Raw genomic sequence first — 26,914 nt, 5'->3', positions numbered from 1 at the left:
TTGCAGATGAGAATCATTATTAATAATGATATGACATTATTGTTGTTATTAGGATTATATTATTATTATTATATTATCATTTATTTCTCATTTATTTCTGCATAGCAGAAGTGAGAACTTGGTGCTCTTTGCAGTGTTAATTTGATGAGTATACAGTTTTCTGGTTCAAGCTTAAAGTTAACTTCAGTTCAATTAACCCTCTTAGAAATAAACATTGTATTTTTAGAATACTAGATCAAATTAAATGAAACTGATATGAGATTGTCATTTAAAGATAAATTCCAGTTTTGGTAACGATCTCAAAATGACTTTTTACAGAATCTAATATAATGACCACCCAAGTGTCTGTTTGTATGAATAAAAAATATGTGCCAAAGGATTCTGGAAGAAATTGTGTAATTGCTGAGAAATAAGCAAAATAAGCGCGAATTCGGTCACTTCCGTCGGGTCTTTATTCCAGCAAGAATAATACACTGTCCCACGTGTGCCTATCTGTGTTGGTGATCTTCAGTGTGAACATTTTTCAGCGTAGATTTCAAGATTTCACAAAGTTCAGTTTATGTAACTGTACCAGATCTAGATCCTCAATGATATACTGACAATTAAGCTTGGTTTTACAGACTTTCTCATGAAATCAGTGTTTACTGCAACTACTGGCATTTCTCTTTAATGTCACAAAAGATATGAAATTGATAACAAGTTTCTCAATCTTAATAAAGGATTCAAGGTCAAAGGTCATTTGAGGTCAACAAACTTTAATAGTGCATTTTTTTCTCCCTTTGCGAAAAATTATTCATCTTGACTGTTTTCAAAGTCACCCATTATACATGTAATATGTGACTCGGCATACCGAAATGAGAGACAAGTCGGAATTTTTCAAATCCAACTTTTTTAGTGATTATTATTCCCCGTTTCTTTACCTTTAATTTGATATATCACTCGACCCTTAGGAGTAAATATTAGTGGAGATATTAGCTTTAGAATGGAGGAAGAATTGGGCTCTTGAAAATAAAAATCAAGAGAAAAACGCCTTCGAAGTTTGACTTCCGTTTTGACCCTGCTCCATGAAAAAAATATATTTTGCCACCGCCGAGCTAACCGAAAGGCCCTAGTAACCGCGTGCCAAAAAAGGCGAAACGATTAACCAATGAGGAGGCTGCATTGAGAACAATAGTCAACTTGTTAGTCACGCGCGACTGCAAGACGAAACAACGTTCCACGTCAATCAATTATCGTCTACGTACACATCATTGGTTAAACCGGGGTTTTATAATAATCTTCGTGAAAGAAAAAAAGAATGCCATGATCTCCCTTATTAATGAAATAAAAGGCGGGGTTAAAAAGTTGGACCTAAAACCATGGAGGAGGGATTGTGCCATCGGCTTGTTTGAATGTCGATGGCGTTTACTCTTACCCGGACTCGTGACATGTAGTCTATCAAGCGTGTCATTATGACCTGAACTTTAACCGCGTGTTCTAAAAAAATATCCCTTGTAAAATGGTAAGATGGGCCTTCAAAATAATTCGTACCTCACCTTTACTTATGTGCTCATGTTTTATTAATATTTAAGTTAGATTGAGACAGTGTGAGTAAAAACGCGAATAATTTGTTCAATAAATGGGTTCAATATCGTACCCATCATGGGGGGGGGTATACAGCATTGAAATGATTCAAAATTAGAACAAAATACAGAAAGGTATAATGAAAAAAAGGTTAAAGTGATTCTAAAAGTGATGCAGAGAAAAAAAAAACCTTGACATAAACGTCTTAATTCTACAACAAAAAGAGCCAGGAGGTACCATGAGTAATTAAGTCCCATCATAATTTCCAACAGAGGATGGATTAGGGAAGATACGCTTTCACTTTTTAAACAAACAAGTGCACACCAAGTTACAAATAATGCGTAAAGGATTTCCATGTATCTGAATGCAGGATATAAGAGCAAAAATGTCGTAGCCGCGGGGATCGGCGCCTGACCGCGCTCTCCATGTATAGCCAGACACAGCTCGGCCATGGCACCTCCAACATGAATGCTGATTCGGATCAAATCAAGCACAACCAATATTTTATTCTAACACAGTAACAGATAAAGAATGAGACCATGCAAAAGCCTTTGTAAGATTGAATGATTTATTTTGGAGGAGAGAGATCCCCTAAAAGAGAGAGAGAAAAACGTAATAATAATAATAAATAGATTTAAAATAAATAATAAAATCACCAAGTCTCATTTTAAACCTTAAAACTAGCCGCCATTTTAAATGTAATTGCAAGTATGATTCAAACATTAAAACAAGACAACCCGGTTGTGTTTATAGTTCTCTGTTTTCTTTGTCCGTTTTGTTAATTTTCCAATCGAACTTTTGACTCATTCCATTCTACCTCAGCTTGATTTCCCGCCGTTAATTGTTTGCTATTTTGTGCATCTTTGTCATTTATTTCCCTTTCTGACTAATCACGCTAGCATAATGGAATGATTTGTTCTTTCTCATATGTTCTTTCCTTCCTTTCCCGCTTTGTATGTTTTTCTTACTTTTTCATAGGCGGATCCAGCTTTTGGCGAAGGGGGGGGGGCGTAATGCCGAGCGGCATACATATTTTTGTACTTCACCGGCGCCATAAAAGTACAAATTGAAAAAGGGGTAAAGTCTGACCCTGTCAAAATGTTCTTTTCTTTCCTTCATTTTTTAAGCGGCGCCTTTTCGTTCTTTTATTTTTTCAAATATTAGGCCCCCCCCTCCCTGGATCCTCCATTGTTTTTTTTTCACTTTCACTTTTCCGTTTCCATTTCTCCTTTCCCCTATCCTCGCTTTCTTTCCCTTTCCTCTTTTTGTTCCCTTTCTTAATTCCGCCCCCACCGTTTTTAATTATATTATGGCGATGAAATCAGCAAGGGCAGCCTGCCCCCCTGCCTGTTACACCACTGATATTATTTTACAAGAAGAAAATTGAAATTTTAGAGAAAGGACAACAGAATCAATAAAAGCTGTGTCATATATTTTTCTCATGTTATCACTGTATAATACCGATCCCCTTTCTCTTGTCTTTGTTTTCGCTAATTCCTTCCTATCCCTCTCTCCCTTGTTTTCGCTAATTCCTTCCCATCCCTCTTTTTTTTTATCTTCTCGGGGGGGGGGGGGGGGTGCCATCCCCTGGATCCGTGCCTCAGTTGTCGAAGTTCTGACATTTATTTCTTTCTCTATCGTTCATTCAGACATGATAAAAAAATTGAAGGCAAAAATAGTTGGAAATAATAAAGCCCACAAAGCTTTCATGATGAACTTTTTTTCTTTTGTTAATGATATACTGCAGATCAATTAACCCACATTCGCGAACATACAACACTTTTATGTATTTTAAACCCTTTATTTTGAAATTAAAGTTTTCTCTTTGAAACATCCCGATCACTTGCAAATAATAAAGAGAATCTTCAACATGTCCATGTTATGTTTTATGAAATTAATCCTCGCCAACAAACCGTGTTATATAAACACTTTGCGTTTACGCATGACCTTTTTCGCGAGACAAGCTAGCTATACACTCTAAATCAGGTAGGCCTATCAATCTATCGCTAACGCCCCCGCCTAGTACCAACTACCATTATTACAAAAAATAGCCCTTTAGAAGTTGAATCCCGTTTGTTAACTTTCAGAAGCCCCCTTTTCAATTTCAGAATACCTATTGAAAGCGATGCTTTTGATCTTTCTTTTGAGGCTCATTGAACCGATCGATCGAGCGGACGGTCGGCGGACGCCGCCAGCTGTACTTGAGTTTAAATGAATAGCCAATCAACAATGGCGTTACGTTGCTAGGGGCGGAGCTTAGTATGAAGCGAAATTCGATGAAATCGAGCGTGCCAAGTATCAAAAAATTTCGAACTGACCGAAAAAAACACTCGCAGAAAAACTGTTTTTTTATCACTTTCCCGTCATCAAATTCACTCATTTTTTTCACACAGTAATTATGAAACATGGTAGAATCTAAAAATGAAAAAAAAAAAAATCTTCAAAATTTTGACTTTTTTATTAGTTTGTCGAATTTCTAGGAATTTTCATTTGCGACTTGTCTCTCATTTCGGTATGCCGAGTCACATATTATTATTTCTTGCCCCCCCCCCCCATGTTTTCGGGGGTTGAGGGGGGCATCTCAGAAATAGATTAGTAATATAACATTTTTTTGTTCCTGGACCTGATTTTCCCATTTTTAGACTCAAGCCAGTGCCATAGCTGCTGGTGGGATTAGTCTGCAGGCACAGACCCTGATTGAAACTTTGAACAAAAAGTGGGTCTCCATGCAAAGACTAGCATATAATGTCTTGCTGTTTCCTGAGCGAGAGGACCTTCAGTACACAAGGCATGATTAGGCTGCACATTCAGACCCTTAACTCGAGTGAAGGCTTTGCACAGCAGACAAGGGCAAACCCTTTACTCAAGGAAAGTGGTCTGAATAAGCAGCCTAAGGTTTCTGCCAATGACTTGTGTACAGGAGGTCCTTTTGTTCAACAGAAAGTTGTATGCGCGCTAGTCTTGTGTGAAGTCTCACTTGTGGATCAAAGCTTCAATAAGGATCTGTGCATGCAGACTACATGTAGGGTGCAATGTTCTCTTAATAACATGCTATTATATAATGGCAGGTTCTCACATAAAAAACAATGACATTTAAAGACAAATGAAAAAAAAGTGTAATGCAAGGTATTATTTTTTTTCATGTTGAATTGAAAAGCTTCATTTTGTACATAATGCTCCATCATGTTACTACATATACATGTACTATAATGTATTTATTTACAGTTTGATGAATATTTTATACCCTAAGCAATTTAAAGAATGAAGAATAGTATAAATACAAATGGAAAATATGATATTTTAGGATATCAATTTATAATTTTGTATTTAAAAACAGAATTTATCACTTTTTGTGAAAAAATGAAAATTCCCGAAAATTCCCAAAATTCCCGGCAGCTGAAAATTCCCGAAACTTTCCATGGAAATTTTCCAAAATTTCCGGAAAGTTTCCAGCCCTTTGCAACCCTACTTACAGCAATTTTTTTCTTGTCTGGGGCCGTCAGACCATTGTCAGTGTCGTGCGCTGGGTAAAACTGATCATATTTATTTGTCTTTATGTACAGACTGTTGTGAATGAGTTACAGTTTATGTCGGCTGTTGAGAGGATTGCTCTTTACTTCTTGATTGGAAAGCACCAGAATGTGTGTGTTACCCATACTGTTCATGAATACATCTGGGGATACAAAGATGAGGTGCTTACCAAGATCAAGGAATTCAAACCGGATCTAGTGCCTACAGACGTCTTTGGATTTTTTGCTGGGGTGAGTGTAACATTGTCATAACAAGATTCTAGGTTGAAATCTGTTTCCTCCTTAAGTGGTCAATACCTTGCCAAATATTCATGGGTAAATTGGGATTTCCGTTGTACTTTGGTGGCAAAATGATGCTGATGATGCCTGTATGCACATGAAAATGGGTAATTGAAATGTAGATAACATCACATGATAACCCTTTCTGTAACTGAGCTGCTATCCAACACTCAGTTCTCGCAAGAAGGTTGTCAATAACTCATATTGTGTAGAGATTTACTCAAAAAGGCATGTGATGTACATTGACAGTCAATGGATGTAGACATAGGAACATATACATGTCAAGTCTAGCTGGGGCTCAAGGCAGTCAGAGGTTAAAAGTGCTTGTACTATATTTGATCTTTATATTTTAGTGGAGGAGGGGGGGTAGCATCTTTCACGCAATACCTTTGAAGGCGAGTGAACTGACTAATACTGTATGGTCTATCATGAACAGAATTAGATAGTCTTGTAAATATTGATAACGCAGAGCTCTGTAATTGTATTTGTTTAGAGAAACTAAAAATAGTTTGGGAGGAATGGTACTTGTTTAGCTACTTGGTAACACAATTATTGTGGTACTGTACACATGTGAATCTATTATGTTGTGACTTGTGAATTCGTGTGCAATCATTTAAGTGGGCCTCTATTACAAAACTACACTGCTCAGTATATTGTATTATGGGTTTGGGAGCTGGCGAGATATGAGTAGTTGGGAACTTGAGGTTGAGCTCTACAAGACTTCACTATGATTGCCACAAATCGGTATTCTAAAATTGTCTTTTACCTGCCATATCTCTCTAAGTTCCTGCCCATTTGGAGGCAAACCAATCACAATCACTGTTAGTTCCCAGTGTGAGCCCTTCTAACCAATAGGAAGGCTCTGTGGTAGGTGGGCGTATCCCCAATACAGTAGCAGGCATTGCGCAACTACGCGTATATTGATGTGCTTGATTACAAAGAGAGACGGAGCTGTGAAGGATTTTTAGAAGAGAGATAGAAAAAAGGAGGAATTAATGTGTAGGGCCTAACTAATTCAAAAAAATATTTTTGAAAATAGTCATGGATGATGCGTGAAACTTATACCACATTCTAATCTAAATAAGTATGCTTGACAGTGAGTTAGCAGGGTATTTGGTATATTTGGTACTAACAGATATGTTACAATTTATGACTGCTAGACCATGTCATAAATTTTGTCATATCTTTTGCTTGTATATTAGGATTACGCACATTTGAAAGCCACATGTATATTTTTGGTGTGCGCTAAAGAGAAGAGACAAAATTTATGAAAATTTTTATGACAAATATCCACCAGAATACCAACTTTGTCATATCTCTAAGAAAAGACAAATTATCAAGAAAAAAAACAATGTTCAGAATACCGCCCCTGGGTCATATTTGCTTAAATGATAATGAAGAAACTACCCTAAACTGTTTTGTTGTGGACCATCTTACATTGTGCATTAATACTTGTCTTATAATGTTTGTATATCATGCCCTTGAACTTTGCTGGTGACAGTTTTTTAATGAGGCCTCTGTAGCAAACTTTAAGTATGCAGATTAAATCTATGAGATTTATTCAAAGTAAGATTAGATCATTGTTATGTCTGAATGGATGGAAAAAAAATTGATGAATCTTCGTAATTATGTTTGTATTTTTTTATACAGAAAAACAACAGTAATGATGGAGTATATACAGTCTACACAGGAGAAACTGATTCTAAATTAACTAATACTATAGACAATTGGAAGGGTATGGAGAGTCTTCCTTACTGGACCACACCACAGGCTAACATGATCAATGGCACAGGTAGTCTATGCATTCTGAGGGGGAGGGGGGGGGGTGGGTTCACAAATAGTTACTGTGACTTGCTTGAGTGATGCAAGAAACTTGCAATCGATTCCAAGTCAATATTAGGTCCCAAAATCAATTGTATGTCTTGTTATTAATTGCAAACTTACCAATAATCACAGGGGGGGGGGGGTGTTTCACAAAATTTGAAGTATTACTTAGAGTTGCACTTAAATAATGAATTGAATAATGAGCTTTATTTAGGGACTTTGTAACTTGGAGCAAAAATTGTGTTTCTAATGTTAAATTGCTAATTATGCATAAATCAACACAATTAATAGCAATTTTCATGAAATAAATTTTGAAGGCCATGTTTCAGGCAATGTGTGTACCAATTTTTAGCGCGATCAACGGCCGAGATCTTAAGGGGTCCCCCCCCCCCGACCCATATGATATCCCAAATACTCCAACCTAGTTAGGATTAAAGAAGTGTATGTACTGTGTAGCTTGGCACACAGCTACTGGTATATCTAGACAGTTTCAGAGTTAGTTCCATTTCATTGAATGATTGGAATATTACAATCTTGTGTGATTTATGGTTTCTACTTAATATATTGATTTTTTTTTCATCTCTCCAAGTGACCTCAAATACATGTATGTTTAATTTTTTAAATTTCATATTCAGATGGAACTTACAACCATCCATTCATCACCAAGAATGATACTGTTTATGTATTTTCTTCTGATATTTGTAGGTAAGTGGATTTAACCTTCTATGACAGATCTATGTTATCTTTCTTCATGTTTTTTTTTTAATTCCAATATCAGATAGATTCGAAATGGAAAAATATTAATGATAAATATTCATTTTTTTATTTTGAAAATGGATGTTGGTGATATGATGATGTGAATTTAAGCATTCATTGATCCTATTTGATATAGGGTATTTATTGATACTTCAGTTTTTAATTGTGTACAATATTGCCTTTTGTCAAATTCATTACTTGCAGTGGAAGATGTACTGAACCTTCTTACATGTCTGTATTGCTCAAACCAGTCATTTCACAGTACTTCATATAAAATGTGTATTTCTCTGATTAATATGAGCTTCAAATAATACTTCCTAAAACTGTGGAGTTGTAATGTTATACTATCCAGTGAACATTTAAAAATCTATCTCGCCTGTATGTAATTACATTGGACATTAGTAACAACTCATTTAATTTCCTACTGAGCTTCCTTATGTGATTTGCATTAACTGTAATTTGATTCTTACAAGGAATGTGCTTGTAATGTTTACCTACTGGTAAGCAATGCCTGTTAATGATGTTTTAGCTGACATCACTTCCTTCCCAAAGTCATTTACATGTTGGCTCAGTATGATTTCCCTGTCTTCAAAAAAGCTATTATCTAACCAACTGACATATTTCTGCAGACATTTTTTTGCTTTGACTTGATCAGTTTATTTTAAGAATAGTTTGATTTTATAAGAAATCAGATAGTACTGATTGCTGGAATGCCAAGACCTATGTAGTGTCTGCAGCTGAAAGACAACGAGCCAGAGAATTTCATAAATACAAATAAAATATAAAATGTACCAGATTATGGAGATCCTGTTGAAAGTGTGTTTACAATACTGAATATTTTGATGGGGTTTCAAGTAGACATTTGCTTTTTTATTGGTTTTGTAAATTATCACTGCTCTGATCAGGTAGTAGGGTAGCATAAATTTCTTTATTAGCTCACAGTTTAACCCGTTGTCTACTGGATCGAGGTGTTCTTTTTACAAACTCTATGGGAATTACAGATGAACGTAATCTTTGGGTTAACTTATTGAGATTCAGATTTAACATATATTTTAATAACAAATGCTCTTTTTAGATCCATCTATGCTCTCTTTTTGGAAGAAACAAATACGAGGGGTGTGCCTACTTATCGGTTTGCTCCACCCTCATACCTGTTTGCTAATTACACAATCTACCCCCCTAATATTGGTTTCTGCACCCCTGATGTGGCACATTGTTACCCTGGAGGGCTCCTCAATGTTAGCCTTTGTCAGTTTGGTAAGTAAACATGATTTAAAATATCAACCAAATGTATATCATTAATACAAACTCAGATGAGAATTATTGTGTATTGAAATTCTGTATGATTTGCCTTTGCAATATCAGAGTGTATTGGATAGGCCTATTGGATGATGTGCCGAAATATAAAATCCCCAAATTTGCTTTGCAGTAACATGTCATATTGCACGTCTAATGAGTAATGATTATAGAAGATGATGATTATACTGGATGGTGTTTAATCATGGAATACAGTGGGATTCATGGAATATTTCACTCAGGTATTGCACCCATCATCATTTCTTGTAGTATTCTGTAGTTGTTTGAATATTTCTGGTATCCATTTCTGAGCCATCCCAAGATATCTTTAATATATTTCCACAATAATTGATCCACCTGTTTTAGCATCTTACAAGTAACCAATATTCACTTTAATATTCAGAGGTATATGCAAATGAATTAATTTTCCTCATTGTTTTCTTGAATAGGTGCACCAATCTTCATGTCATCTCCACACTTCCTCTATGCTGACCAGTCCGTTATGGACATGGTCATTGGTGTTCACCCAGTAGAAGAGCTTCATCGGACATTCTTTGATCTAGAACCAGTGAGTATCTTAATAATAACAGTCTTTGATTGGTCATTTCATGGTTTATTAGATAACACCATATAATCAGTTTTGATTGGAAGAAAGTTTTTAGCCCAAGATACCTCAAAATATGACACCTCCCTTTCTTCTGACAAACTTTGGTTAGCTTCTAGGTTAGATGATAGTCAGCGAGTATTAATCTTCAATTTCAGGATGTAACCATCATTTTCCTGATGGGATAGTGCAATATTTTCCTAAATGAATAATTGTTTGGACTGACATGCTTTTTGGCAACTAAAGAATTTTACTTCTCCAAGCCATTGTCTATAGAATTTAGATTTCATTGAATATTCAGTCAAATAAAGATTAAAGCAAAACTTGAAGTAGTCACAGTGAGCATCATTTCTCCCATATCATCCATCATTTATTTAGATCTCTTCATATACTTTATCCAGCAGAACATAGTAAAATAATGGAAAACCAGCTAAAAACCTTACCAACACAAAAGAGCCCCCAGATACCCTTTTTCAGTGTCCTGCTTCCCTTGCAAATTACTGCCATATTATATACTTTTTACCTGAATCATTTAGCACTTAATTTTCATTCATACTTTTTGCACAGAAGAATAGTCAGTAGGCTGAAGTGGGTTTGCTTTGATTAAATGATGACATTAAATGAAATGAAAAGAAAATACATGCAAGTATATGTTTTCATGTTATTGGATTCTGTTAAGTCACTTTGTCATGTTTTCACAATCTGAACGATGTTTTACAATTGAAGTCAAAATTATTTCTGTTCATTTCTATCTACAGTATACTGGTGGCCCATTGAATGTATCCAAGAAGTTACAGATCAATGCGCATTTAAAAAGTTATGACTTCTACTTGGAAGAGTAAGTCTAATTCATCACATGATAACAAACTTCCTGGGTGTTTTTGTCATGAGATGGGAAGTGAGACAGCATGATTTACATTGTTTTCTGCATTCAATAGACATGTGATTTGTTTTTCATTACTGGTATTTTTTTTTAATTTACAGTACCAGTATACATCAGGTCTACTGGAATGCAAACAAAAGCAAAAGAATTGTAAAATAAATGATAATTGTGTATCATTCTTAATATTAGCTTCATAACAGTTTCATCCAATATAAATTGTGTTTAGGTAGGTAGAAAACAATTTCATTAAGAATTTACCTCCATATATCTGGGGCAAAGTAGATTTCAACCTGGAAGTAAATTGAAAGAAATATCCATGATTTTTTTTACGTACCTCAAACATCATTGCTTGATTTCTTTGCATTAAGAGTAGATTATGCAGAATTCCAATCCAATTTGAAGTGAACCAATGTAGTTCTAGGACATAGTAATTTCTTTGATTAGTAACAAATTAATGTTTAGAAATCTTGATTTTTTGTGCATTATATTTTCTGCTCCTTATTCCCTTTGTTTTTCTTTTCATCTTATAGTTGGTACAAGCATGTTTCAGAAGCATACGTTCCTTTAGTATGGATTAATGAAGTAAGTATTGTTGAAAATGAATTATCTGAAAATATTCTTCAATAATTATTCATACAGTTAATATTACCTGTTCAGGTTTCTCTTATTTTCCAAGTTGAATGACAATCCATTCAGTAGTTATCCTAATCAAATGTCTTTATGCTTATAGTACCGTACTGCAGAACTAAAATGTAGAATGTAAATCATACATTATTTTTCTCTCCATTGGTTCACCTATTCCCACTGAAGTATTGTTCGAGTGCCATATCTGAGAGATTTGAAGAATGTCAGTATTTCTTTGAATTTTTTTTGTATGTTTTTCAGACATTGGGATATCAGGGCTCGGTTTTATTAAACTTTTTAATCAATAACTATGCTAGAAATCAATGGCAAAGTTTTCATTTAACCAATCAAATTACAAACCAGCAGTAGCTTTTAATATAGCAATAGCCTGTAATTTGACATTAATAAATCTTATGGAAGAGGGCCCAAAGGACTGATTGATATGATATCCTCTATACAGCATGGGGCAGTCACACAAGAGTCTGCTGATGATCTTAAGAAACAGCTATACCTACCATTGAAGATAGGAACCTATGGTACATGGGCAGTCTTAGGGTTTGGTTGTCTGCTGGCTGTCCTATCTCTAACATGTATATCAGTTATGGTCTGTAAAGCGAAGAGATCATCAAGGCCTCTGGATTACTCTGTTAATGTGAGTATCACACCTCTGTATTTTGAGTTAAATATAAATAAACTGACAGGACCAAACTCAGCAATAAGTTGTCTAATTGGTGTTTTGTTTACTGTCAGATTTCATGAAGCAGAAATATTGCTGAATCCTTCAAACATGTAAAAATCAATTCAATATTAAGGCTCACCTTTGGTTACATTTTCAAAGACAATGAATCAAGAATTAGCTTTTGAGTACTACAAACTACAAAACCCTATGATGGAAGATAAATGTAAAGATGTGTTATTAATGCTGATAGTAAATACTGGATGATAGACTGTCTCACAATTGGGTACATATCTCACCCAGAAATTAAGTTGATTTTGAATTAGGATTACTGTTTTTATAACCAAAATAATATTGTAGTATACCAATTTTAATGACTGTTACACAGATAGAAATAAAGTTTTGTTTTTTTTTCTTTTTGACTTTCAGAGTGATGAAAATGCTCCACTTATTAATGGTAGTACTAGATCAGAGAATGTGCCATCATGATGTGAAAGTATAAGAGAATGGACTATGGAAAGCTTTTGGTTTTAACAACAGAGCTTCATACAGTGCAGTAGATGAAGTGTACTTTCCTTAAAACTTGGAGAGCAACTGTGATAATGAGATCTAGAGGTATGTGGGATGCTGTTGAATTGGATTGAATTTCCAAATCTTCATGTAAACATATCCAAAGCACAATTGTACAAAGAATATTTCAAGATAACATATACAAACATTTTGTCTGTGTACGTTTTTTTTTTAAATCTCCTTGTAGTCAATTGAGCAATTAGGTATAAATACTTGATAAAATACTTTATGTCCTTCAGAATCAAATGTCTTCCTTTCAAAATGGTTTTACTTATGGTAAACAATTTTTTTTCTTTTTATTTTAACAACATTCCATGTTGCTCAGGTATGGTGAACAATGTAGTTCTGTAGTGTAGATTGAAGAAAATGTACATTGCAGCCGCTGGAGAAAGATCATTGTAAGCACAAATAAGCTCAATCCCAGACCCAATATACATGATGACATCACAAAAAATTTGATCTGTTTATAGCTTAAGTTAATTGAATTTAGCGATGCTACCTTCTTCATGAGGTGATAACCATTGACCTGTTATACTTGTAATGTCATTCAGATACATGTATGTTTAGTTTCTGAGTGTGAATCAAGTCATGATTGAAACTCACTATACTTGTAATGTCATTCATATACATGTATGTTTAGTTTCTGAGTGTGAACTAACCCATGATTGAAACGCACAACTCAAATTATAAGTGTAATTGAGTGTTGCACTGCCATATAGTGAAGTACTTTTCAAGTACTTCTTGTATGCAAATATTTGCCTTTCAGGTGAAAAGAGGAGCATGTGATTTTCATGTCTTTCAACAATTCAAGTTATCTATCTATACCTGTATTTTATTTAACAAAATACTTGTATCTTATTAAACAATGTGAAGCATTAGGAATGAATATATGATATAAAATGACTTATGCAACAAATTTTTTGGCATTAATAGTATAAATGGCATTTTTGTTTGTTGAAAGATTTTTATATGGATATACATATAATTATACATAAATCTGGAGATGTTAAGGATTCTTACTGGTAAATTACTGTATGAAGTTGTGAGCAGATACATGTATATATTTTAGTGAACAAATGCATTGCATGATTTGGTTTTAGATTCAGATGTAAACAGCCTGCCAATGGTGCATGACATTCATTGGTTTACTTCATATGCATCCGTTTTAAATATCATGCATAAGCTGCCCACCAATTGTTACACCATATGTATCAGTTTCAATTTTCGAATGTAAACTGCCTGCCAGTGGTTACTTCATATACATAAGTTTTAAATTTCATATATAAACTGCCCACCAATGGTTGCACCATATGCATCGGTTTTATAGTTCATATGTAAAACTGCCCATCAATGGATGCATAGCATCTGATTTAAATTTCAGATGTAAACTAGACCCTACTTGCTGATTGTTGCACCACACAAATCAGAATCTTAATTTCAGATGTGTTGTAAATGTGCATTATATATTGTTAAAGTTAAATTTCACAAACTCAGAATAGACATAATGCTAATATATAAATTTGCTATGGCTGAATTTTATCCGGATTGGTGACAAATGTTTGTGCTGTTATTAGATATGTAGATTATGATTATTATCATAATAGCCTTTGAACTTTGATCAGTGTGAACCACTTTAAAAGGGATAACAATTTTTGTGTTCGATGTAAATATCATGTGCCGAATTACATGTATGGTGAAAAGTCAGAAAAGTTCATCAATACAATTTTCATTGTTTAATGTTTTGTGTACAAAGATAATCATAAATTAATAGGCAAGCTTTACACTGCATTAATAATGACTTATATTTTGACGGGTTTAAATTCTGTGCTATTTACATGTATTGTCTTTTTGTATATCTGTCAAATCATAAAAATGGTTCTCTTTGTGTGTAATGTTGTGATTTTGTTCTAAGAGAAATAGTGCATCAGGCTTTGGTTTTTGATATGCATGGGGCATTGATATTCTAAAAGCTAATTAATACTGTAGAAGCTGTTATTTTCGCAGGGGGTTTATTTTCCCGTATTTCCATGTTGCCGATCGGCCATGAATTTAACAACACAAAAATATTGACAGTTATTAGTCAGTGCCAATATCCTCAATAGCAAAGCGTTGCTATCGTAAAACTTCTTTGTAGTGATAAAAAAAGTTATATGCACCTCTATATGTACTTGAAAAGATAAGGTTTAGAAAGTACAGTTAGTGATTCAAAAACTTAGCTAGAATTTCCCAAACAAAATCAAAGCCTAAACTATTTTCTCACATAACTCTATCGATATTTATTCACTCACTGTAATATAAAAAAATGTATTTTTGATGAGATAATTTAATTTTATTGTCCTCTGATTCACTATATACACACGTATATAGGCAGCTATTTGCATACTCATTAATATTCAGAAGTCACATGACCAGAGCTTTTAGAGGTGTAAGATTCTGTTCACAAAATTCAACATTTTTACACTGAAACCAACTTTTGAAAAAGTGAATCTAATAAAACACAACTTCCAAAGATTACTCTTACAGATCAAACTGTGACATGATGAATTTTTAGATCTAAAGGTACAAAAAAATGAAATTTAAGCCACCTTTTTCCACAATTTGGAACCGCTTTTAGATGGACATGTACAAACGTCACATCAGCATGGAGACTTTGAGATGCATACTTTTGCACATGATTTGCACTGTCTAGTTTTGCATTTTTTGAAATGTAGTGGAAGTGTTTTGTACATTTTCCAATCGCGAGTTTAACAACCTGCGAAAATGTCACGAACCGCGATTCGCGAAAATTTCTGTACACGAAAATAACAGCTTGTACAGTAATCAATGATCGAGTTGGTAATATACCAATATGTTGTGCCTGTGAGTGAATCAGTACTAAAGAAATAATATTTCTAGAAATGAATATTCTCTTGCTACGATGTAAATAATTTGATCAATTTTATACAATTTCGGGTGATGAGATTCAGGGTTTTCTTTTTCTTTATGATAGTGTATACTGTCACAGGTGTTAAACCAAAGATTTCTAAATCGCCATTTTCAAATTCTGAATAAAGACCACATCCATTGCTATCATCTGATGTGACTTTATTGTATAATCTTTGTATTAAGAAACTTAAAACTTATAAGATGATTTATAATTTTGTTGGATCTATGTGCATTATTTGGTTAAATTTGGCAACAGTCACATTAACAGAGTTAATAATTATACATAACAAATTTCTTTGTGTAATATTCATGAAGGATGCTCAAGAATATCATCACGCATAATAATTCTATTGACACTGACAGTATTTTTGTGTTTGTTTATGTTAAAGGACCAGAAAGGATATCAGTGTTTGAAATGAGAACTATATGTTTTGAAGTGTGCATGTATCATGATGTAACCAAGGAGCTACCTAGTTCTAGATTATTAATATTATGCATGTCATGTATCATTCTTTTATTGTTATCAACTTGATAAATCAATAATTCTGCCTAAAAACCGAAATATTGATATGAGATATTGTAAATAAGTAATCACAGTCAAAAGTTACAGATTGTTTATAAGCATTATGTATTAAAAAGAATAAAAACAATTCTTTTTTTTTTTAGAAAGATATACCCACCTGAGATATGAAATTGATCTGCAAACTTATCCTTACCGGTAACAACTATCGTTTATTTTGGCTGGTAAGCAATATTTCCGTGTTCGCAGTGAGGACCTGGACTGTCGGTTAAGACTCTGTATATTGTTTGATTTGGGGTAAAAAATATAGCCTGTCTTCACATTACATGTGATATTGAATATTAAATATTTGTGCCTAATACTTTAGAATCATCTTGCCAATTTCAAAATCCAGTAAACAATCATATGATGGTAAACATATATGATGAATAATTCATTGTGTGTTTAATCCTGAAGATTGTAGAAAATATGGTCCATTTCAGATTCATTTTTTATCTATTGCTGTTAAATATGTGCATACAAATATTAGATATTGCATATTATTTTCATCATTTGGCCATAAAAACATACAAATTGTACAGTGTAAAGACAAAAATACAACTTGAAAGTGAATAATTAGTAAAAACAAAAGAAAATAAGAAAGATTAATGGAGATAACAAAGTCAGAAGAGTTGTGTTAATTTACATCATATAGATTAGATCCTAAATTATCTTCAGGTTATCTTGTCCAAGGCAAATATTTTGAGATCACATGAATCTGTTTGACTTACATGTAGGAGAAGTTTGACTTAAAAGAGGTATATTATGGTTTCATGACATTTGCTCTGGCGACTATTGCTCCGATGGAAAATATGCACGTTAAACAAAACCTAAATTCTAACCTCCAACACTAACCCCTGTCTTTACATTATTCTGAACAAATTTTTTTATCACAATCCTTATAAACTCTAACCTTATGCCCTCTGAGTTATAAGAGTGGAGCAAATGTTACAGGAGCATTCGTCGCATCACCAACATGTTTGGGATAATCTGATCTGAAAAATTGCTTTAACTTAAGGAAATAAATCATTTTGAGGTTGACTTTATGCAAGTTTGACTGTATTGTAATAACATGGTGCTCCAATTATTGTATTCTGCATTATGTATGAGGAAATACTGCCTTTTGGTTGGTGAATACACTGATGGTGGTGGGTGGGGGAACATATAAAATCATGAATATTTTTATTTACAGTCTTCAAGATTAGATTTAAAGGATTGTATAGCAACCACCACTGATGGTATCTAATCATAAAGAGACAGCAACAGAAATGAAGAAAAGAAAATGAAATAAATTGAGGAATTTGGGTTAATTGTAGTTATAGTTATAGACATTATCATTGAGTATGTGTAATTCAATAATAATATGCATGTAACAGTACAGTGTATATGTGTGAATCATGTATATTTCAGAACATTAAAGCCTGTTTTCACAAAGGGGGTTTACATGGTGTTCACCCCCAGATTTAGCGAGGGCTAATTAAACCATAGTTTAAATTTTAGCCTGGGCGAAGTTGTGAATACCATCCTAAATGTTTGAAAAAGGTTACCAGCCAAATACCTGTGCATAAAATGTTCTATGTACTCTTCAATGAAATTTTGGTGAATACACTCTACTGATACTGCATCGTGACAACACATATTCTTCACACATTTTTTATCTGAATAAATTGATAATTAAAATGAAAATGATTTTGAATTGTGTGTTGTCATCTGAAATAATTTTCTTTGTTCATAATACAGCCATTCTTTATTTTCCACAATGCATTTATACTTTCTCCATTAAAAAAAAAATCTGTGCGGTACAAATTGAATGTAGTGTAATTCTTTTTATCTTGCCTAAGCGAGGGAGAGAGGGGCATATTCACAACAATTGGGAATATAATACACTTAATAATAATTGGGCATTTTTCCTCCCATGTCTGAATAATTGAATTCTTGAATTTCTTTGAGCTTTGTCATGTTAATAGAAGAGGACATTACATGAAATCATTATGTAAGTGTGAAATACACAAATCTAAAAGTGGTTCAGCAGTCATGTGACACAAAATACATTTAGAAATATATGTTAATTTTCAGAATGTATGAATTAATGTATTAAAGACAAACAATTATATACGTTATTGAGAAAAGAAGTACAGTATACTGTATGTACATGTACACACAAAAACAATTATGGTCGCTGATGACAATCATCTGATTGGTGTGATGACAGATACAGTTCTTTTTTCATAAGTACAAAAATTTTTTTACCACATCGCTTGCTGCATCAGTAGCTTTCCCCATCAACGATAAAAATATGAAGCTTACAGCCTCACAACCAAAACCTTATACAAAATAAAGCAGGTATAATTTGTGATTGTGAAAACAGGAATGTTTTGTATATGGTAATTATGAAATACAGGAGTGTGTTTACTGCTGTCCACTGACAATAGGAAGAAACTCTGTGGAAAGAATATCTTAATAGTAAATGAAGAAAAATGTTAAAATATATAGTTACTTGCTTTTGAAATTTCAATACTTCAGAATTCAGAGACTATTTGACTTCAATTTCTTTAGCATCATCGACATGTAAGGAATATAGAACAGATCCCACATCAAGAAAAAAAATGAATTTAAAATAATGGTCAGAGTTACTATTGTCATTGGATGGACCGAAGTATAGTTGTATTGAGATCTTACGGTATACACATATAACTAGACAAATTTAGTAATAAAATGTCATCTTGAATTGGTTTTGAATTCATATCTAACCAAAACAGGCAAATGATCAGAGGGAAAATGTTCATTGGGACAAGCATGAAAAGGTTTAATCAGGTCTTTGCTAATCATCTTCAAGATTCCTACAACAGAGAGGGCGCTACAGTTAAACCATTGATAATCCAAAGAGACTTCACAATAGAGATCCATGTTTGGTATCTTGGGAGGCCATTCAGATCCGTTGAAATCATCATAGTTTGTGAATGGTATTTCATCACCCTGCATGAAAACAAATATAAGAGACAAAAATACTTTATATATACAGTAACAAAACAGTGAGTTCATTTCAAAAGTTTTGAGCAAATTATTTGGTCAGGCTGCTCCCATGGACAAACTTTGGTGTGAAAATAAAATTAATGTTCTGTCACGCATGAGCAAGAGCACAATAGTCATTTTTCATGATGAACATTTAAGAGCGGTTGGATGCTTAGAAGTCATTGCTAGACCCAACTACAAATATCTCATCGCCTATCAAATTTAGCATAGGTCAAAATTCTTGATATACCCTCCTAAGCCATCCAGAATATTGATGGGGGAAACAGAATTTGCAACATTGTTTATGTAATAGGCGATTGCAACATTGTTAAAGAAAGAAACAACTTCAACATCATGGCTGAATGAGCACACACTGAAATTATCAGCAAGGATTGCCAAATTCATTCTTAATAGCATGGAATTTAAAAAAAACTCCTATGAACTCTAAAAAGTGGCAATTTTTACTGTAATGTAATTTTTCTCAACCACACAAGCTTTCCATTATAAATCTACCTCATTTAGAAATTGGGGAACTATATATGCGTTCCTTTTTTTTGGGGGGGGGGGTGGTTATAGAAAAAATAAAATGAAACTCCATGCACCAAATGCAAGATACAGCTACATCAAAAGCAATATCATCCACAGGTTTGCTACATCCAGAATATTGGCTTCAAAGGGGTACTCCAGGCTGAAAATATTTATATGTAAATGAACAGAGTAAAATTCACAAAGCAAAATTTCATCAAAATCTGTTAACAAATAATGAAGTTATTGAATTTCAAACAAGCAATATTTTGTGAGTTATCTTATGCAAGTCATGAATAGTCATTAGTTGACCTGGGGCCTATTTCATAAAGAGTTGCTATCATAGCAAGTTGCTATGATAGCAACTCTGGTAGAATAGCAGCTTTTACTTGCTATACTAGCAACTTGCTATGCTAGCAACTTTGCATTTCATAAAAGCACATTCGCTGGAAAGTCAGCTTGACTTTCCAGCGAATTATATGAATAGTCATGTACGAGGCTGATTAGGGGGAAATCCCCTTTCTCTCCAGTTTTTTGTTTTCAATTCAAGTCCCAAGTTAAGGTAGAAAGTACTGGCGGATCAGGGGGGGGGGTACAGCCGGGCTGTGCCACCCCCCACCTTTGAGAAGCAAAATTAGAAGAAAAACATTTAAAAAGAATATATATATTTTGTTTGCTTGTTAACTTTTTCGGGAGCGACATTATTATTTAGCAACTGCAAACAGGGTCTGCAGCATGCATAAGACTAGCCACTGAAGCAGAGTGATGGTGCACGGTGATGGCTTGCAATTCTAGTAGAGAGTAGAAGAAAATGCTATTTTTCCTTGTGATCACATAGCATAGTTTCTCCAGTGGGTATGTTTTATGAAAGAGAATTTATTTAGATTAGTCCTGTGGCAGGGAAAAGATTATTTTGAAAAAGATGAGGTCTCATTATTACCCGTCGAAATTTCACCTTCAAAAGTTTTCTACCGTACAATTTTAATCCCAGTCCCACACTTGACTATTTGTGTTAGTAATGCAAGGTTGTATCAACAACAACTTGAAGGCAGGCGCAGGCCACTGCTGGTGCAGTGCCCAGTGCTGTTAAAAATCACCTGAAGCAAGTAAATTTGTACGCTCTGATTATGCATGAAACATCAAAAATGACCTTAAAAGATTATTTTTGTTCATAATGGAAATTATTTTTAAGTTATCAGTTTCAACGGCGAATAACCATTCACTTCAGTAAATCAATGGATTCAACAATCATGACAGTGCCAACACAACAGCCACAACTTTTTTTGAGAAAGTCACAAACGGGGAAAAAAGCAATTTATCATTTTTTATGGCCATAGGGCTTTTTTTTCAGGCCCTAAATTAAACACTTCCACATAATACATCCACCTTCCTCTGTTTTCATGATTTTTTTCCCACAAAAAAAATCCTCTCCATTTGTCATTTTCTTTTAAAGTCTGTCTATAGTCATGATAGTATAACCTTCCTTTTTTTACCTGCCCTGGGATAAACTGAAAGATATGCTGTCTCGGAGGAATTTCTCAGCATTTTATTTTTTTCGGTAGGCAGGACAAAAAAAAGCATTTCTATTAGAAAGCATTACCTTAATAATAATATATTCTTTATTAGGCCTACTATTGGCATTATTATCATCAGACATTGCTCTAAATATTCGTTCTCTTGTAAGAGCCCTGTGGGCATGCCTGAGCACAACATACACCATTCTTAACAATGAAAAACCCATTGCAGTGTCAACTTGACGCTCCCCCATGACCAGCGTCAAATATTTAACCCTATTTGACGCTCCAGTAACCATACTTGACGCTCCAGTAAAAAGTTGACGCTCTTACTGGAGCGTCAACTTTTTATGAAATGCGCTGCAGCGTCAAATATTAAACTTGACGCTGCAAGTGAAAATTTGACGCTGTTTTGGGACTTGACGCTGACGCTCTACCTTTATGAAATGGGCCCCAGATGTCACATCCCCACTTTTCTTACATTATTACATGAAATAATACCAGTTTCTTTTTTCATACATGTGTGTATGATACATCTCCCTTATAAATGAAATCAGTTGCAGCAATGACTATTTTTTGCACTATTCAGTTGTCAATTCATTTTTTAAGTTCTTGGAGGAAAAAATTTGAATAAACCTAATTTCATATAACAAAAAAAAAAGGAACAATTGGGGATAGGACATCATCAGTTTGCTCATTGAATATTCATAAAGACATGCCAGGAACTGTTTCAAAAGAACAATGCAAATCTTTAAAATGAAACGCATGTAGCTGTTATTCCTTGTACAACATTGTACAAACTTTATAGTGTTTTTGTTTCATCTAATTTTTCTTTTTCTTTTCCTTTTCTGTTCTAATCACTTTATTTTTAGCCTGGAGTACTGCTTTAAGTTCCCGATCCTTGGTTGTATTGTCTGCAGACTCAGAAATTGGACTTTTATAAAACTTTTATAGGTACCCATCATTTATACATACTAGCAATGGTCACACCCACTTGCCTTTCTTACCACTCTGTTTCTCTTTCATACACACTCTCACTCTCTCTCTCAATTCCATATTCTGAAGTTCGGTTTAAATTAAACTCTGTTCTGAAGTTGTGGTTTAACTATGGATGGCCAATTGAGACATAAATCTCTAACAGTAGAGGTTCATAGTATAAGCTCATTTGACTTTCAAATCATTTTTAAAGGACAAGTCCACCCCCAAAAAAGTTGAATAAAAGGATAAAAATCCAACAAGCATAACACTGAAAATTTCATCAAAATCAGGTGTAAAATAAGTTTCACTTAATTTTACAAAATAGATGCACATCCTGTCAGTATGCAAATGAGGAGACTGGTGATGTCATCCACTCACTATTCCTTTTGTATTTTATCATATGAAATATCCTAATTTTCTCCCCATTGTCAAGTGAAACAACAATTAATTCCTCCCGAACATGTGGAATTAGCATGGTTTAATACTCTATGGTTCAGTCAGTTGGTCCTTATTGTCAAATCTGTAAAAAAATAAATATTGTATAATTCAAACAATAAAAACCAAAAGAAATAGTGAGGGACATCACTGTGTCATTTGCATGTCACTGAGATGTGCATATCAATGTTTTGTGAAAAACAAGCGGAATTTTAAAATAAACTTTTTTTTTCTTATTTTACATCTGATTTGATGAAATTTTCATCATTGCTGGTTTGATTTTCTTTATTTATTCAGTCAACATTTTTCTGGGGTGGATGTGACCTTTCACTGTCGGGGGAGGATAAATTAGATAATTGTCTTTACCATTAAAGAATTAGGAAAGAGCGCACTGTAAAAATATCAATTAAACATACCATGTGAACAATTTTTTTATGTTTGGATTCCCATAATTTTAGCAAAGAGACCAGAATATAGGCCTCCATCTTTCTGTGTGACTCTATCTCTCTCTCCATTATTTTCTCTTTATACAGATCGGAAGTGCCAATTATTGCACTAACATTGTATGCAAGCAGGTTGGTATGCATGTATGAATGACTTAAGGGGTTCAAATTAATATTTTCTTCATTATTGACTTGAGAACATGCTGAGACTATAAATGTATTGTACATTCTTGTGGATTTCTCATACAGGCCTATCCTTGATTTTCACACTGATTCCTCTACATGCCAACACCCCCATCCACTTTTAAAGTTTGAGTCAGAAAGTAAAATAATTTAGAAATGATAGTTGATAAGAATTTAGTTTACATATAGCATGTTTAAATCAATTATTGACTGGCCTTGAGGGGAACATTAATTTCAAATAATATACCTCTATCCCCTTCCAATATTCAGAAAATCTAGGGCAATACAGTCTGGTAAATGACCAGCTCAGATGACTGATAGAGGTAATACATGTAATAGTTTATATACTTCGTTTGCATAAACTTAAATTAACAACTAATTGACAAAATACAGGTAAGCATACAAAACAAATAAGTGCAAGAAAATATCTATTTTAATAGCTTTTATACAAAATTGGACAAACAATAAACATATCAATTAATCATTAATATACAATTTCACTGAAAATGAAGATTAAAACAAAGTGATTAATCAAAATATTTCAGAATTGTAAATGATTTTAATTAAAAAAAAATAGAAATGACAGCAAAGCTGGACATCATATACAATCAAGTTATTCAATCAAGACACTTTCCCCTTTATCATTCAACCCATTCAAACTGTTAGTATTTAAGGATCATAGACGTTTCTTTTCATATCATCCACTCATGTATACATAAAAAAAGTCAGTTACAATATGACAGATATACCCTGTTGATTTCCACAATATTCATAGAAATGGGTCTCCAATCCAGAAGCAGCAAAATAGCTGTATAATAATTTGAAATGAACAGGAGTGGCAAAGAGAACATATCATTAAATTGCATTAATAATTCTGCAAAGTATGGCTTATGTTGGGGGGGGGTCACACTTAAAGCATAATTTCAAAGAATACTAATTGACAAATAAGCAAATGTGCATGATAGTGATTGGTGATAATGGGTTAGGATGGAGTAAACAATATCAAACACTCAATTCAAAAAGTTAATTGTCCTTTGATTTCAAGTATCATAAATTGATCTAAAGACTAAACCCTTTATCTGATTTACAAAGTGAACCAAGGGAAATATCAGACATTGTAAAGAAGGTACATGTATATGGAACTATTTACTAGGTAAAAAAATACATTGAAGAATATTTGAGGAAACAAAGCAAGCAAGAAAGAGGGGCCAGATACAGTGCCAATGTGTGATGTTGTTTTATGTAAAGCATGCAGGTATCCAACTATCCAGCCTCATGACCATGTTGATGATCAATAAACACACTTAACCTTTACTCTGCCTGATTATTACCCCTTATTTAATTGTATTGTCTTGGCGCAGAGATGGACAGTCAGGGAAAGGAGAAAATATCTATGAAAATAAGAACTATAATATCAGATGTTCTTATTAATGATGAAGATGGTGATGGTGGAGAAAGGTGATTGCAATGCAAGCCCTGTAGAATTCATATTGGGAATTGGAATACCTTTTTTAGGGACTTGGATTGTTGCATAATTCAAATCTTTGCTTGACTATTGTGCAATGTCTCTAAGAAAGTGAATAAAACATGATGAGAAGCTTGAAAACATGGATTTTTAAATGATAAACAAGAAACTAGAGAACCGAAGAACTGAGGAGAAAGAACTTTGCGGTCTTCGATATCCAAGGAAGAAACAAAAAGTTTTATTATTTCTGTATGTTTCTAGAGATGAAAAAGAGATGTTTATGTTTGCCCTCCTTAGTTCAATGCTCAAGGCAAGTAATTTATGTATGTTTAGTGTGTTTATTAGTTTCTATTGGTTGGAAAGAAATCTATACAAATTGAAACATTATTTGAGGGTTTTTATTCAAATTTTGTTGGTTATTTCCTTTTTTTAATTTGTTATACCGGTAGTAGACATATGTTTTTTTTAAAGAAATGTTAGGAGATGTGGTAGATTTTGATATGAGTATGAACATTATTAATGCTACATCAACAAACTTGAGAAATGGAAAGCTAGTAATTCTCCTAGAAGTGATGGCTAACTGGACAGAGTCTAGAAGAGCAAGTAAAACAAGAACTTGCTATTTTCAACGACTTATACTGTGGAAAACACCTAGTTTCAAATCTTCAAGTGTATGCAGGAACTCCAGGAAGTGCATTACACGAGTGGGAATTTATTGAAACTGATAGGGGACAGTTGGAGTAAGTGAAGAAGGTCCTGTGAAATGGAAATAAAACTGGATCATGTTTGGCAGTAAGATCATTATGCAGCTTGTTGTGACCAGACTGTGCTGAGCATCTGGCATGGTGAGGGAATTTGGTGTTCTGGTTCCAATTTCATACCTTGACTCTTACGGAGGTAACCACTTCAACATTACATTTCAAAACAGTGCTGCTGTATACCATCATACATGCACCAATGACTTCTACGCATTGTCTCATACACTTGATCCCAAAGATGAAGAAAACATGTGACATGCTGAAGAAAGACTTTGAAGAGCTATGGGAGCAATTAGTCAACATGTGCATGTGACTTTGTCACTGAGGAAAACGGTGGAAAGTCGTTAATTGCCAATCAATCGAGCTGCTGCACCTGGCCTGATACCTGAATATCGCTTATCAACCAAAGTGATCGAGGCATAACTCACCTTTTAATTCATTCAATTCACGCCTGCATCCACGGCCTCATTGACAGTGACAGGTGACGATCATGACCATGATGACGGTGTCAAACGATCGAGTAATACCAGTAACGTTGTCATCAGCAAAAGCAAAATGGATGCAGCAGAAGAGTTGGAGGCCCATTTTATCAATGGGTTGATCAATGTGTCAACAACGAAAAACAAACATGAAGTGCTGGAGCTATCTAAAAGAACAGGGGTGTCTGCATCACAAATAAGGTGGTGGATCCATAACAGAAAGAGAAAGGGGAAGCCAAGGAGCAGTAGAAGTGTTACCCAATGCCCTAGAGCCCACGATGCTTATTTGAGTACTGCATTTAAACCATTGTCGGGGGAGGAGAAAGAAAAGGCCATGAAGCAAGTGCCTCTCGATTGGAAGAGGCTGTCAAATGACAAAGTTCTAGTTGCAAAGCATACAAAAATAGCAAAACAACAAACCAAAGAAAAGATGGAGAAGTTGACCGACAAGCAAAAGAGAATCATCGCCAACAAGCTAAAGGACAACACCCCCAAAATCGCAAACGACTTTGAAGAATTAGGTTACGCATGCGCAATTATAGCTTCTAACGGTGAGAGGGTTCTGAATAGATACTCCTCAAAGATACACACTGTTACACAAAACAGATGGGAGCCTGTATAGTACATGAAACTTTCGGTGGAACAACAGACGACAAACAAGAATGCCATGATAGGGATAGCCTTCGCACAAAGGTTTCAAACATGCTCAACAAGAAGTATTTTGAAGGTATTCCAGGATGGGCAGACGGACTCAAGACATGGGTGTCAAACATGGGCATGTGTCATATGTCAAAGCTCCAAAGAAACTTGGCAATGCAAGGTTGAAAAGCATAAGTAAGCCTGCTGCATCTCATGCAGAGGGTTCCAACAGCTCCAAAGTTTTGTCATGCAATTACCGTGGATAATAGTCCCCTTCTGTATGTTTAGCACAAGATCTATGAGAGCAGAGGTTCTGTATGACTACGGACTGAAAACAAATGAAATTCCTTGGAAAAAGTGGATACTGTTGGAGAAACATGCAGCTACATTGATG

At 34.2% G+C, this 26,914-nt stretch overlaps 2 protein-coding genes across 3 annotated transcripts in view; one reads left to right on the top strand and one right to left on the bottom strand.

Annotated features, from left to right (window-relative positions):
• Window positions 1-16,675, top strand: part of LOC121408372 (lysosome membrane protein 2-like) — a 28,073-nt gene extending 11,398 nt beyond the window's left edge. For both annotated transcript variants that reach the window (XM_041599840.1, XM_041599833.1), the window contains exons 5-13: window positions 5,127-5,324; window positions 7,023-7,164; window positions 7,832-7,901; window positions 9,028-9,209; window positions 9,698-9,816; window positions 10,611-10,690; window positions 11,266-11,317; window positions 11,820-12,011; window positions 12,465-16,675. In XM_041599840.1, coding sequence (XP_041455774.1) covers window positions 5,127-5,324; window positions 7,023-7,164; window positions 7,832-7,901; window positions 9,028-9,209; window positions 9,698-9,816; window positions 10,611-10,690; window positions 11,266-11,317; window positions 11,820-12,011; window positions 12,465-12,524 — 1,095 coding nt within the window. In that variant the 3' untranslated portion in view covers window positions 12,525-16,675. The remainder of the gene's footprint in view (window positions 1-5,126; window positions 5,325-7,022; window positions 7,165-7,831; window positions 7,902-9,027; window positions 9,210-9,697; window positions 9,817-10,610; window positions 10,691-11,265; window positions 11,318-11,819; window positions 12,012-12,464) is intronic.
• Window positions 16,676-18,695: 2,020 nt separating this feature from the next.
• Window positions 18,696-26,914, bottom strand: part of LOC121408387 (CCR4-Not complex 3'-5'-exoribonuclease subunit Ccr4-like) — a 32,837-nt gene continuing 24,618 nt past the window's right edge. The window contains exon 7 of the mRNA XM_041599871.1: window positions 18,696-19,065. Coding sequence (XP_041455805.1) covers window positions 18,808-19,065 — 258 coding nt within the window. The 3' untranslated portion in view covers window positions 18,696-18,807. The remainder of the gene's footprint in view (window positions 19,066-26,914) is intronic.

This window comes from Lytechinus variegatus, chromosome 1 (assembly GCF_018143015.1).
Source record: "Lytechinus variegatus isolate NC3 chromosome 1, Lvar_3.0, whole genome shotgun sequence".
Lineage (NCBI taxonomy): Eukaryota > Metazoa > Echinodermata > Echinoidea > Temnopleuroida > Toxopneustidae > Lytechinus > Lytechinus variegatus.
This window is presented reverse-complemented; position numbering and strand designations above follow the sequence as displayed.